The 11,846-nt window shown below is 51.7% G+C and overlaps 1 protein-coding gene across 1 annotated transcript; it reads right to left on the reverse strand.

Moving 5' to 3' along the window:
• Positions 1–1,616: 1,616 nt before the first annotated feature.
• On the reverse strand, positions 1,617–11,087 carry FAM210B (family with sequence similarity 210 member B). The gene is made up of 3 exons (XM_030309356.1): positions 10,871–11,087; positions 4,422–4,597; positions 1,617–3,953 (listed from the first exon to the last, which is right to left on the reverse strand). The coding sequence occupies exons 1-3, from the start codon at positions 11,054–11,056 to the stop codon at positions 3,737–3,739; spliced, it is 579 nt and encodes a 192-aa protein (XP_030165216.1). The 5' UTR covers positions 11,057–11,087; the 3' UTR covers positions 1,617–3,736.
• Positions 11,088–11,846: the final 759 nt, after the last annotated feature.

The raw sequence follows: 11,846 nt of genomic DNA on the forward strand, positions 1-11,846 counted from the left end.
GTAGCGGGGACAAGTCAGGGAGCTGGCGAACTGTGGTGGGTAATTAGGTAGGAGAGGCGTCCAGGGAAAGTGACATCTGAACTAGGCTTGAAGGGCGGGGACGACTTAAAGGCTGGGGGCAGGAATGGTGAGACAGCCCTGTGGCCCCGGGAGGGGGCAGCAGGAAACCTGGCACCACGGGGGCAAGCATATGGCTGTGTGACTGGGTGGCAGGGCAGGGGCACCAGGAGTTGGGCTGTGGGGGCTGCCAGCGCCCTCTCTCCGGCCTCCACTCTTTCTGCTGTGCCCAGTAAGTGGTAGTTCCTGCAGTAGGAACATTCCGTGCAACAGCCCAGCTCGGGGAGCCGGAACCCTTGGTGGGTCCTCATCCTGGGGGACCACCTGATGAGTCAGTAGTACAGAAGTGGGTGTGCCTGGCATGGCATGGGCACCTCTGGGGGGTTCCCTAGAGCTACAGGAGGTCAGGATGGACCAAGGGCTGAAGGAGTTGGTCATCTACGCCCACACCTGCCCACCTCTGGGCTCTGACCACGTTTTCGAGAAGATGCAAAGAGTTCTACATGTGGGGTGAACTAGTTCTTTGCAAACTGGTTTTCCAAGCGCGGCCCTTAATTCTCTGAAGGAATGCTTGCTTGGCTGGAATCCCTCCTTCCCAGCCGCGTGGGGATTTGCGCACAACCTGGGTTCAAGCCTCCTGCCCCTTCACAGCTGGTAGAGGCTTCCTTTGCTCTCCTTGTTATCCGGCTCCCAAGGGAGCCAGTATCCCAAGGGATACTTGGCAGGTTATTTTTAATATTTTTATTACTTTGGGGTTCTGCCATGTATGTAAACATTAAACGTGAGTACACGAATACAGCGAGGCTACGTGGGTAATTCTTTCCACCACCTGTTTGCTATTGGCCTAGACGTGAGCAGGTGCCACGCAGGTGTATCCCTTTGATTTCTTGTACTATGTGCTCCTAACGCATCAAGCTACGTGTTTGTTTCTAGCTGCCAACATCCTGTCCTCAACCAAAGATGGTGAACTTGACAGTGGAAGGGTTGAAGTTCCTGACCTGTGCTTTCATGGCCAACTTTTGACATAAGGAACTAGATGCCAGAGACGTCTAATTGTAAGGAAGAGGCCAGCACAGAGAAACTTGTCCGCTGTGCTGATGCAGTCACAGAAGCTTCAAAACACAACTGAGCAGGGGCGCCTGGGTGGCTCAGTCGGGTGCTGACAGCTGAGCCTGGAGCGTGATTCTGTGTCTCCCTCTCTCTCTGACCCTCCCCCACTCGTTCTGTCTCAAAGACAAATATTAAAAAAAATTCATAGTAGAGCTTCAGTGGTCCATCCAGTTAATCCCCGAGGGACAAAGGAGGCTTTGCTCCTCAGTCTTGAGCTAAACCAACCTCTCCGTCCCCAGGATATTTCACACACCATCCACCCAAGCGTCGTTCATACGACATGACTAACTTCACCAGTGACACCGGCTAAACTGCCATTTCCCCAAACCCGCACGAGCAAAGAAAATAGCTCATTGTGTTAGCACAACATTAACACACGAGTCACACGCCGTGCTGCTTCATAACCGGCAACAGTTCCGGCTCCCCCGGAAGAGGAATGCAAAGTTCTCTGTAGGCTACAAAGATGTTTATTTGTTTTCACGGAACTTAAGTGGCTCCTTTTGTCAGATACAAAATTAGGGCTGAGCAATGGCTTACATTTTTAAAATAGAGCATGTTTTATTCCCCTACTTCCATAAAAACAGCGTTAAGTACGAGCAATCTGTACATCTTGCTGGTGAATTCACATAGTCCCTGACCCTCTGATTTCATCGTCTCCAGTGTCTCTGTTCTGTTGGGACCACCGGCCGGAGTGGAGTGGAGTGGAGGTGGGGCTTACTTAGGAGAGAAGGCCATGGCTATTTGGTTTGATGATTGGTTTTATTGCTTGCCCTGTCTTTCCACTTCCTCCATGGAATCAAAGTTTCAGATTTCAGCTCTTAAACCTGAGGGACTGTCAGCTTTTCTTGCATAGGCATTGCTGGGGATCTGAAAGGTATGGAGACCGGCAGAGAAGGTGGTTGGGAGCACGAAGCCAACTGTGTAGACAGACCAGGCCACAGGAGGAATTGCCCACATTCCATGAGGCCTCTCACTGAGCCGTGTAGATGTCCTTGGAATTAGATCCCAGAAAGGCAGTTCCAACGTTAAATGGGTAAAACCTTTTGGCAAGGGGCTCATTGCTTTAAAAGGGGAGAAAAAAAGCCACTTTAAAGATGTTGCAAGTGGCGAATTTGTCCCACAGAGCTTCTTGGAAAAGAACTGAAATTACGGACATAGGTTGCTAAGGCTTAACCAGGGAACTGTCAGCAGCCAGGTGGTAAAACGATGGTCAGTTTATGGTATCTTGGGTTCTCTGTCACACACGTAATCAGGCAAACAAACGAAACCTGGAACTCCCTCGACCACGGTGGCAGGGCAGAATTTGTTGAACTGGGTTCCTAGTGTGGACAGTGCTTTGTGTGGGCAGGGCCTGGAGGGTACATTACGTGGATCCCACAGAAAGCAATTCTCTCTGGTTTGCCTGCTCCTATCTGCTTCAAGGACAAAAATCTCAATTTGGACCTGTGTGCCTGAGTTTCTGTTCTTAACTAATGTCCTTAACAGCAAATGGGAAGACCTCAGGTCAGGTCAAACACCCTTTACCGGGTAAAACTGGGTCAACGGAAAGTAATTACACATCCCCTCCCCCAGCCGGGGTGTATTATTTTGCATTATTTCCGCACTTGCCTCCCATTTACAGCAAGTGCTACTAAGTTTCCTTTCTAGAGAGTGATACAAAATCTTTTCCTATAGAACATAATTTCAACTCAATTAAAAATGGGAATAGCAACACCATGTAAACACTGTGACCGCAGTTCTGGAATGTCTGAAGCTGGAGATCTAGATTGAGCAAAGATTGTCTGAGCTTTCTGCATGCGCAGTGTCCAAATTCACCCGTGGACCAGGCCCGGCAGAAGCCGAGTGATGCCATCAGGACTGGACAAAGTTTCTGTATTTTACCTAAACAGAGACAAATGGCCTAGTTTCATGAAATGAGAGAAAACCTGCCTGAGGTAGGCGTCCACCCTGTCCAGATGTGAAGGTTGTTGAGGATCAATGAAACACACCAGAAATACTTGTGGGTTTTCTTCCCCCCGAAACAAGTATAACCAATGTCAAAGTGTTGATGCTAATTTAGATCCTGATTACCTACTGGGAAATCTTAACTTCTGCTTCATTAATTGTGGCCCTGGCAGCTGTTTTGCAGAATATTGCTTATTAAACCGCAGGCAGCCTGACAGCAGATATTGGAGAAAGGGGAATTTTTAAAACCAGCTTAATGAATCACTGCCCTTTAAGAAGTGGAGCAGAGATGAATCCCTGGGGCTTCTCCAGACTAGAACCTCACCACCGATCTTCCAGAAGGAATGTTTTGTGGAGGTGACAACTCGATTTGTGATGTTTTGCTGACATTTTAGATTAGGTATACAAGCCCTGTGATAAACAGCATTTGCAACATGTGTGGAGCAAAATGATTACAATTATTAACAGACACCCTGGATTTTGCTGGGAAAGGTAAAACTTATTCGTGAGAACATAGCAATTAGCTTCCTGTCCCCATCCTACCCCCAAAAAGCTATATCCTAAGACTAACCCCAAATTTCTATCTAAAAGAACTAGGTTTGCAGGCCCGCAACTGAAGAGTTCATCAAGGCTTTGCAGCTGGAGGTTTAAAAAATCCCACTTTGCGAAAATATCTGACGATGAAGGGCACAGAAACCAAGGTAATGCTGATTCTCACGGGTGCAAACAGCTTGTGGATGGCGTAGGCCACCACGAAGGTACTTGTGCCCGCCGCCATTTTTGACTGTACCAGCGACTCCTTAAATCCGAGTTTAAGCAGGACTGCAGACATGTCCACACCGCTGGGGGAAGAGGCAAAAAACGAGACAGAGAGAGAGAGAGAGAGAGAGAGAGAGAGAGAGAGAGAGAGAAAGATTATTACTGCAAGGGATTAGACAATCAATTTGCCTCTAAGATTTATGGTATTTAAAAAATTTGGGGCGCCTGGGTGGCTCAGTCGGTTAAGCGGCCGACTTCGGCTCAGGTCATGATCTCGCAGTCCGTGAGTTCAAGTCCCGCGTCAAGCTCTGTGCTGACAACTAAGAGCCTGGAGCCTGCTTCAGATTCGGTGTCTCGCTCTCTCTCTCTCTCTGCCCCTCCCCTGCTCACGCCTCTGCCTCTCGCTCTCTCTCTCAAAAATAAACAAACATTAAAAAAAAATTAAAAATTTAAATGTGCTGAAAGTTGCAGATGTATAAAAAATTCATAGGAAAAGTGTTCTCATTCACCAAGAATCCTACATGATAGTCTGTTACTGTCAGAGACCTTACCTTGAAATGACCGTGTAAAATACGCCCAAGGAGATCAAGGAGATTCCAATGTGCAGCGACACTCCAACAGCACCATACTCTTGAAAAATCTTTCTCAGCTGCTGTGACTTGCTTGGCTTTTTCTCCTCCGTGCTGCCGCCATCCCTGCCTGTCGTCACAGTGATTTTGCCGGGGTCCTGTGCACAGACCACAGAAGGGGAGACGTGCTGGGGCAGGAATCGGTGGCTTTCGTGTCGCACAGGGTTCCGCTCTCCTTCCTACCCAGTGAGCGACCAGCTGCTGTCCTTCCTCAGTCAGCCGAGGCTCCTGCCCATGTCAACACTAAGCGTGCTGAAAGGCTGGCTATCGGGTATGATCAACAGAATGATGGGCCCCCAAGATGTCCAGGTCCTAGTCTCCAGAACCTGTGAATATGTTACCTTATGTGGTAAAAGGTAAGATTTTGCAGATGTGACTACGTTAAGGGTCTTGAGATGGGTAGACAGATCATCACTGATTTCCCGAGTGGGACCAATGGAATCACAAGGGTCCTTATAAATGAAGAGAGGGAGGCAGGAGGGTCAGGGAAGGTGTGAAGACAGAAACAGAGTCATGAGCGCAGGGGCGGCCCTGCGGCTTTGGAAGCCGGAGGAAGGGGCCACAGGCCAGCGAGTGCATGTGGCCTGTAGAAACTGGCGAGGTCAGGAAGTGAATTCCCCCTCAGAGCCTCCAGAAGGAACCAGCTCTGCTAACGCCTTGACTTTAGCCCAGCTGAGACCCATTTTGGACTTCTGGCCTCCACACCTGTGAGGTAATAAATGTGTGTTGTTTTAAGTCCCTGGATTTCTGGTGAGCTGTTAGAGCATCAACAGTAACTAAAACCTTGGGTTCACACACTTGGGGACAGGGATGATGCTTTATTAAGCACCTTCTCCGAGCCAGGTAAGGCTCAGATGCTTCTCTCCACCTGCTATAGACTTTCGTCCTCACAACCGCCTTCTAGGTAGATCCTAACTTTTTTCCTAAATCACAGAGGAGCAACACAGGTTTCCAGAGGCCAAAGAATCGGCCCCAAGTCACCAAAACTAGAACCCAGGTAATCTGGGTCCACAGCCGGAGCACATGACACCCATCCTCGACTCCACAAAACAAGGGCGGTGTGTGCAAAATAAAATGGAGTGGAAGCTATGGTGTATTTACCACCAGAATCGAGGTTTACCCCTGAGCTCTGGACAGAGGGAGGGATGATTCCTGGGCCATAAATGCCCTGCCTGGGGTTTGCATAGAAAGGACGCATCTATTAACATTTATTGAGCACCTACAGGGCCTGGATTGTTTGGGAGAAACAACCCAGGAACACTGGATTTCTTTAAAAAAAGAAACCTCCAGGGCTCCTGGTGGCTCAGTCAGTTAAGCATCTGACTTCTGCTGAGGTCATGATCTTACGGTTTACGGGTTCGAGCCCCGCGTCAGGCTCTGTGCTGACAGCTAGGACCCTGGAGGCTGCTTTGGATTCTGTGTCTCCCTCTCTCTCTGCCCCTCCCCAGCTTATGCTCTAAGTAAATAAACATTAAAAAAAAAAATGTAAAAAGCTCCTTCTCAACATGGAGAGTGCCTTGTTTATGAAAGGATTTCTTGAACCCTAATGACCTGTGTCACAGCTCTTCTGGGAGAAAGTATCTGGGTCAGTTAGCTCCGGTTCTTGGCTTGTAGCAGGATGGCTTTTGCCTCGTATTTTTAGAGTGTGCAGCATATGGAGCCACACTTCAAAGGCAAGAGGGAGGAGCGTGACAACCCAGAGTCCCCAGGAGGTAGGAACAGGACTCCCTGAGGGAAAATAAAACAACACAGGGACCCAGAGCAGCACCTCCAGACCCTGCAAGGTTCCTCTGGGCCGCAGGGGACCTCCCAGCCCGCTCCTACCCTGCTGGCGTCCCAGCCCTGCGGGCTTCAGCTCTGACTCAGCAAGTGGGGCGGGAGCCTTTGTATGGGTTCCCAGGTGACCCAGATGCTGCTGGTCCGTTTGTACCTCTGTCCAGGGGTGCAGCGTCTGATTCTGTGCTTTGGGGTGAGGCCTGGGCTTTGGGATTAGTTATCAGTTGCCCGGGGTTGCCAGGTAAAGCCCCTGCTTCCCAATCCTGCTTCACCTCTCTCTGCTCTTTCCTGCCCTCAGCATGTTCTCCAGGAGGGTCTTCCCTTGTCCTCAGATGCACCTGCTGTGCAGCTCACTGGGGGCTCCTACCCATAAGCCTCGCTCTGGGAATTAATCTCAATTTCATTAAATGTTCGCATTCCTGGGAATCAAATGTGCAGGCCACTTGCAGAGTTACGAAAACAAAGACTTAACCAAAGGGGAGGGGCGGTTGAGATCCAGTACTGGGTCATGGGTCTCAGAGGGTGCATTTTTTTTTTTTTAATTAAGTAACCTCTACACCCAACGTGGGGCTCGAACTGGCAACCCTGAGATCAAGAGTGGCACTCCGCCGACCGAGCCAGCCAGGCACCGCCCCCCCCACCCCGGAGAGTGCATTCTGATGGGCAGTAATGTGTCACTTATGAGAGGTTTTAGGAAAACCATCTGTGTCCTCAGGATAGGCCCCTTCTACTGAGCCAGGCCCCAGACTTAGCACTTTAAAGGTGTCATTTCATAAAACCCCTCATAGTAAACCCATGAGTAGGCACCTCTGTGGCTCCCACTTAGATGGGGAGACTGAGGTTCTGGGGAAGCGGCAAACTGGCTGTGGGTGCCTGGCTGGGTCACTGCACGGGCCACCATGAGGCCACATGGCTTCTGCAGTCAGACTCGCCTTCTTGTCCTGTAAAGGCTGAACATTGCTAAAGTTCTGGAACACTCTTCCAGGACTTCAAGGCTTTGGTGGGGAGAAGGGAAACCAGTCAGTGCCTTTAGGCTGGCCAGCACGTGTGATCGTCCCTTCCCTCCGAGCTTCCGTCTGCCTCTGCCACCCACCGGCCAGGAAGGCTGCTCAGAGCTCAAGTTCTTTCCGATAAACAAGGCCCCACCCGCCTTGTAGCTGCTGAGGAAGCCCTGGGACGGGAGCTGCCAGATGGCAGGCGCTGATAGGACGGTAATCTACAATCTACCTTCCAAGTGCCAGACAACGTTCTGAGGCTGAGGAGGGAGAAAGCCCCTTTCATTTTCCACCCTTGACACTTGGCCCGACCGAACTTAATCATGCCCTGTCAGTCCATTCACCAGAACTGAGCGGAGCTGTCTCTGTCGAGGGCTCTTTTCTTTGCAACCTCTATTTTGGCAAAATGCCTTTTGGCCAAAAAAGAAAAATACAGAGGCAGCCAAACTTCCAGCTACAGAATAAGCAGCATCTACTGCAAAACAACGGGAGGGATAAACTATTCAGACACGATGGACCATCTCCTGTTAGGCAGCAGCAGGGTTCAGTGCTAACTTTCTAGAGTTTGAATCTTGGACGGTTTTCTTCCTTTCATCGTGGTAAAGGGAAGTATCTTTGAGCATTGTGAGCCATTCGGTTTTCTTCCTAACCCTGAAGGAGACTGAAGAGGCTAAAATAAAGGAATTTGGGAGGGGGTGACTTGTAAGAGTGGGAGTTTCTCAGGCATTCATTTCTTTGTGAAATAACGCTTCAGGTACCTGTGATATGATGTGTTAGGCACTGCCCAGGGTGCATACAACAGTATACATCCCCTAGCATCTGTGCTTAGCCAAAGTGCTTTTACATCCTTGCGTGTGTGTGTGTGTGTGTGTGTGTGTGTGTGTGAGAGAGAGAGAGAGAGAGAGAGAGAGAGAGAGACTCCCTCCTCCCCTCAATCCTAATAGTTATTAAAATACAAAAGGCTATTTGAGAAGGGGCAGGAAGGTTTGAGGAATGAGCCAAAGATTTTGTTCAAGAGTTGCTCACATTGTTTGGAGTGACACCTGTTTTCACTGGGTCACTAGGTAATGATAATACCAACCACTACATTGTATTTACTTTGTATCAAGCATGGCTCTGAGTACTCTGAAAATATTAATGCAGATCATGCTCACAACAACCGCGTGAGACAGGCACTACTGTCATCCTCACCTAACGGAAGAGGATCCGGGAAGCCCAGAGAGGTTGAGTTAACTTTCAGAAGGTCACGCAGGAATTATCTGTCAGAGCTGGAATCAGAACCTGCCGAGTCTGGTTCCGAGGCTTCCGCTCTTAATAACTAGGCTCTGCGCCTCACTTACTCACGGATAACAGCTCTACGCGAGGCACTGCTGTAAATGTAGGGGACAGCAATGAACGAGATAGACAAAACTCTACCCTCAGGGGGCCTAGGGTCTAGTGGGAGGGTAGGGGCAAGAAACAAAAGCAAAGCATCAGGGCAGCTAGATGTGACAAGTGCTGTGGAGAAACACCAAGGAGGGGAGGCAGATGGGTCGGACTGTGGGCAGGGACGCTGCCGGTTTAAATAAGGTCATCAGGAAGGGGCTCCCTGAAAAGATATCACGTGAGCAGAACCGACAGAGATGAAGACACTGGGGCTCAAAGAGAGCCAGTCATCTGCCCGAGACTTCCCTCCCGTAGTGTGAGTGCAGGCAGGCTAGGCAGCTCTGTTAGGTGACACGCAGGCCACGGAATTGGGTTAAGTGAAAAGGGCAGGATTCTCCCAGTTACAGTGGAGACTCCCCGCTGAAGGCAGACGTGGGTGCGACTCTCAGGTACTTAAATTTCTGGCACATTTGGAGACCCCAGCCGCACTCCCTACTCGCAGCGGCCAAAACCAAGGTGCCTGTGAGTAACCAGGGGCAGTTGACAGGGGCACCCCTCCACCTGCTCTCAGGCCCCCCTGGGGAAGTGTCTTCTCAGGGAGGTGACACTTTGATGAGTATGTTCTGTCCTAGCATCCTGTTAGGTTCGATCCCACTTGGATCCTGCCCATCTACCAGTAGCTCACGGGGCCCTGTGATTTACACATTTACTGTGACAATGACAACAATAGCTAACGTTAATTTAGAACGTACCCGATGCCAGGTACGCACATTACCTTGTTTCACAGTCAAGCTCCATGAAATGTGAATTATTAACATCCCATTTCATGGGCGAAGAAACTGAGAAATAGAGAAGTGAAGGAATCTGATCAAGGCCACAGAACTAGTGAGTAGAGACAGGAATGCAGGGACTCTGCGACCACACTCGTCACCACTGTGTACACACATCATGCACACACATACACACGTTCGCACATGCTCACATACACAAACCTGCCAGTGCCTGGGCCTGGGCTGGGGACAAAGCTAATACTGGCTGACGGGACACACAAGCAAGTCAGGAGACCATTCCAGGTGGCAAGTGCAGGACCGACGGGGGGGGGGGGGGCAGTGGAGGCACCCAAGGTATCACTGGTGGTCAGGGAAGGCTTCCTGGAGGAAGGGACAGGTGGGCTGATCCACGAAGAATCACTAGGAGGCAGCCAGGTATGTGTAGAGGGCTCAAGGTTTAGAGACAGGATCTACTGGCTACCAGACGGTGGAACAGGAAGCAGAGTCAGGGTGTGGGTCCCCAGGGAACCTTCATTCAGGAAGCTCCGCTGGCACTGTGCTCAGGCCTGCTTCCCAGCTCTTCTGGGGAAGGTCCGACTTTTAGCCCCTTGAAAGGTCAGCAAGCTGGCTCAGAGCCTTCAGCCTCCTTGGGGTGAGGTCGCTCACAGAGCTGGGGAGTGGAGGGGCTGAATCCCATCCCCCGGTGAAGGGACGGAAGCGGGCAAGGCCTGAGGCACTCCTCCGCAGGAGGCCGGGTTCTTGGAGTCCCAGCTTGTTAGGTCCTGTGTCTCCAGACCGCACCACTTTACTACTGTTTTTCTTTAAGAAGATGAACTTAAAAAACAAACAAACAAACCTGTAACTTTTTTTTTTTTTTAAAGGAAAGTCCCGTCTTACCACTCCGAAGGGAAAGAGTTTTCACTTACCACACATACAAGGCAACCGAAATGAAACAGGATGAAAAACAGTGTGTTTCTTGCCCGAGTCTTGCCTGAAGTCTGGCAGGGAGGCCTGGTCTTTTGGTTAGATAAAAAGGAGCAGCTGCAAGTGCTGGGAGGTGTTCAGGGCGGCAGCACCCCCGGAGCCGTTCTCCCCCGCGCAGTGCGGAGGACGTTCCAGAGCCACTTGCAGAGGGAACAACTCTGACAGCCAAGTGAAGGCCTTAATACCAAGTTCAAGCCCCAGCTATAATACTCTGGGCTACCACCACTGTGCCGGCCGACGCTCTGGGAACCTGGGGCTCTGCCGGAGACCGTGTGACCTTGGGCAGATCACCAGAACTCCCTGAGCCTCAGTTTCTCCGCCTGTCAATTGGGAGCCTCGCTACCTCGGCTCGTAGGGATTGGGGCCTTGGGAACCCTGGAGGGGCTCGGCCTCGCACAGCTGGGCGAGCCAAGCAGTCCTTGCGCGGAGGTCGGCCGGGATCCGGGGGCCCCAGGAGCAGGGTGGGGGTGGGGAGGCTTACCTGGTGGCCTTGGCTGTGCCCGCGGGCCGCACGCAGCAGCGGGGCGTCGGGCCCGGGCCGGAGCAGCGGCAGCAACAGGGGCGGCGGCGCGCAGGGGGCAGCGGCACCCAGGAACCAGGTAGCGCGAGGCCGGACCCGGGCGCCCACCCGGCCCGCTGGGCCCAGCAGCGCCAGCAGCCCGGCCATGGCGCGCGGCGAAGCGCTGCCGCGGGCGCAGCGGACCCGAGTGGGAACGAGCGCCGGTGGGCGGGGCCCGCCGGAGCCAGAGCCCACAGCGGCGTGGGCGGGACCGGAGCCGCGCGAACCCTTCCAGGCCCCGCCCACCCGCCCGGCCCCTCCGGCTCCCGAGCCGCCCGATCCCTCCAGGCCCCGCCCACCAGACCCGCCCCTCCGGAACTCGAGCGGCACGCGGGGTGGGAGGGGCGGGAGCCGAACGCGGAGTGGGCGGGGCCGGACCCGGAGGCCCTGGCGGAGTTCGCGGGGCGGGAGATTCGCGCGCGTTCCCCACCTTTGGAGTTTATGCGGCGTCGGATTTCTGCCGTGTTCTGTAGGTTACAAGAGTCAGGGGGGCAGCCCAGATTCGAGAGTAAGGGGGTTACACTCCTCCGACGTGATGGAAAGTGGCGAGGTCACGTGAGGAAGGCTTATGGGATGGGAAATATTGTTGTGACCATCTTTGAGAAATACAGTCGGCCACAGTATTTGATAACTATTAATTGATGATAGTGATAATAATCTTTGATCTCCATTCTACAGAAGAAGGAACTGAGGCTCAAAGAAATAGAGCCTTCCCTGAGGCCTCTTAACTTCGTACACTTCTCAGGCTTGACATCTTTAGAATTTTTTGTTGAAATTAGAGGATTCTAAATGTTTCTAAATCTTTGCTATTTTAGGCAAAAAACAATTTAGCACGGGGAATTAGTGCTTGGAAACTCATCGGAAAAGCTAGAGAAGTGGGCAGCAGGCTGAGCCCCCA

The sequence above is a fragment of the Lynx canadensis genome, chromosome A3, assembly GCF_007474595.2.
Source record: "Lynx canadensis isolate LIC74 chromosome A3, mLynCan4.pri.v2, whole genome shotgun sequence".
In the NCBI taxonomy this organism is placed as follows: Eukaryota; Metazoa; Chordata; class Mammalia; order Carnivora; family Felidae; genus Lynx; species Lynx canadensis.

What these genes read in the sequence shown, in the direction of transcription:
- FAM210B (XM_030309356.1), bottom strand. Translation starts at nt 11,056, where the DNA reads ATGGCCGGGCTGCTGGCGCTGCTGGGCCCAGCGGGCCGGGTGGGCGCC. An exon ending in GGCACAGCCAAGGCCACCAG is followed by an intron (nt 4,598 to 10,870) that starts GTAAGCCTCCCC and finishes GTCTGTGCACAG; the next exon opens with GACCCCGGCAAAATCACTGT. An exon ending in TTTTACACGGTCATTTCAAG is followed by an intron (nt 3,954 to 4,421) that starts GTAAGGTCTCTG and finishes CTCTTCCCCCAG; the next exon opens with CGGTGTGGACATGTCTGCAG.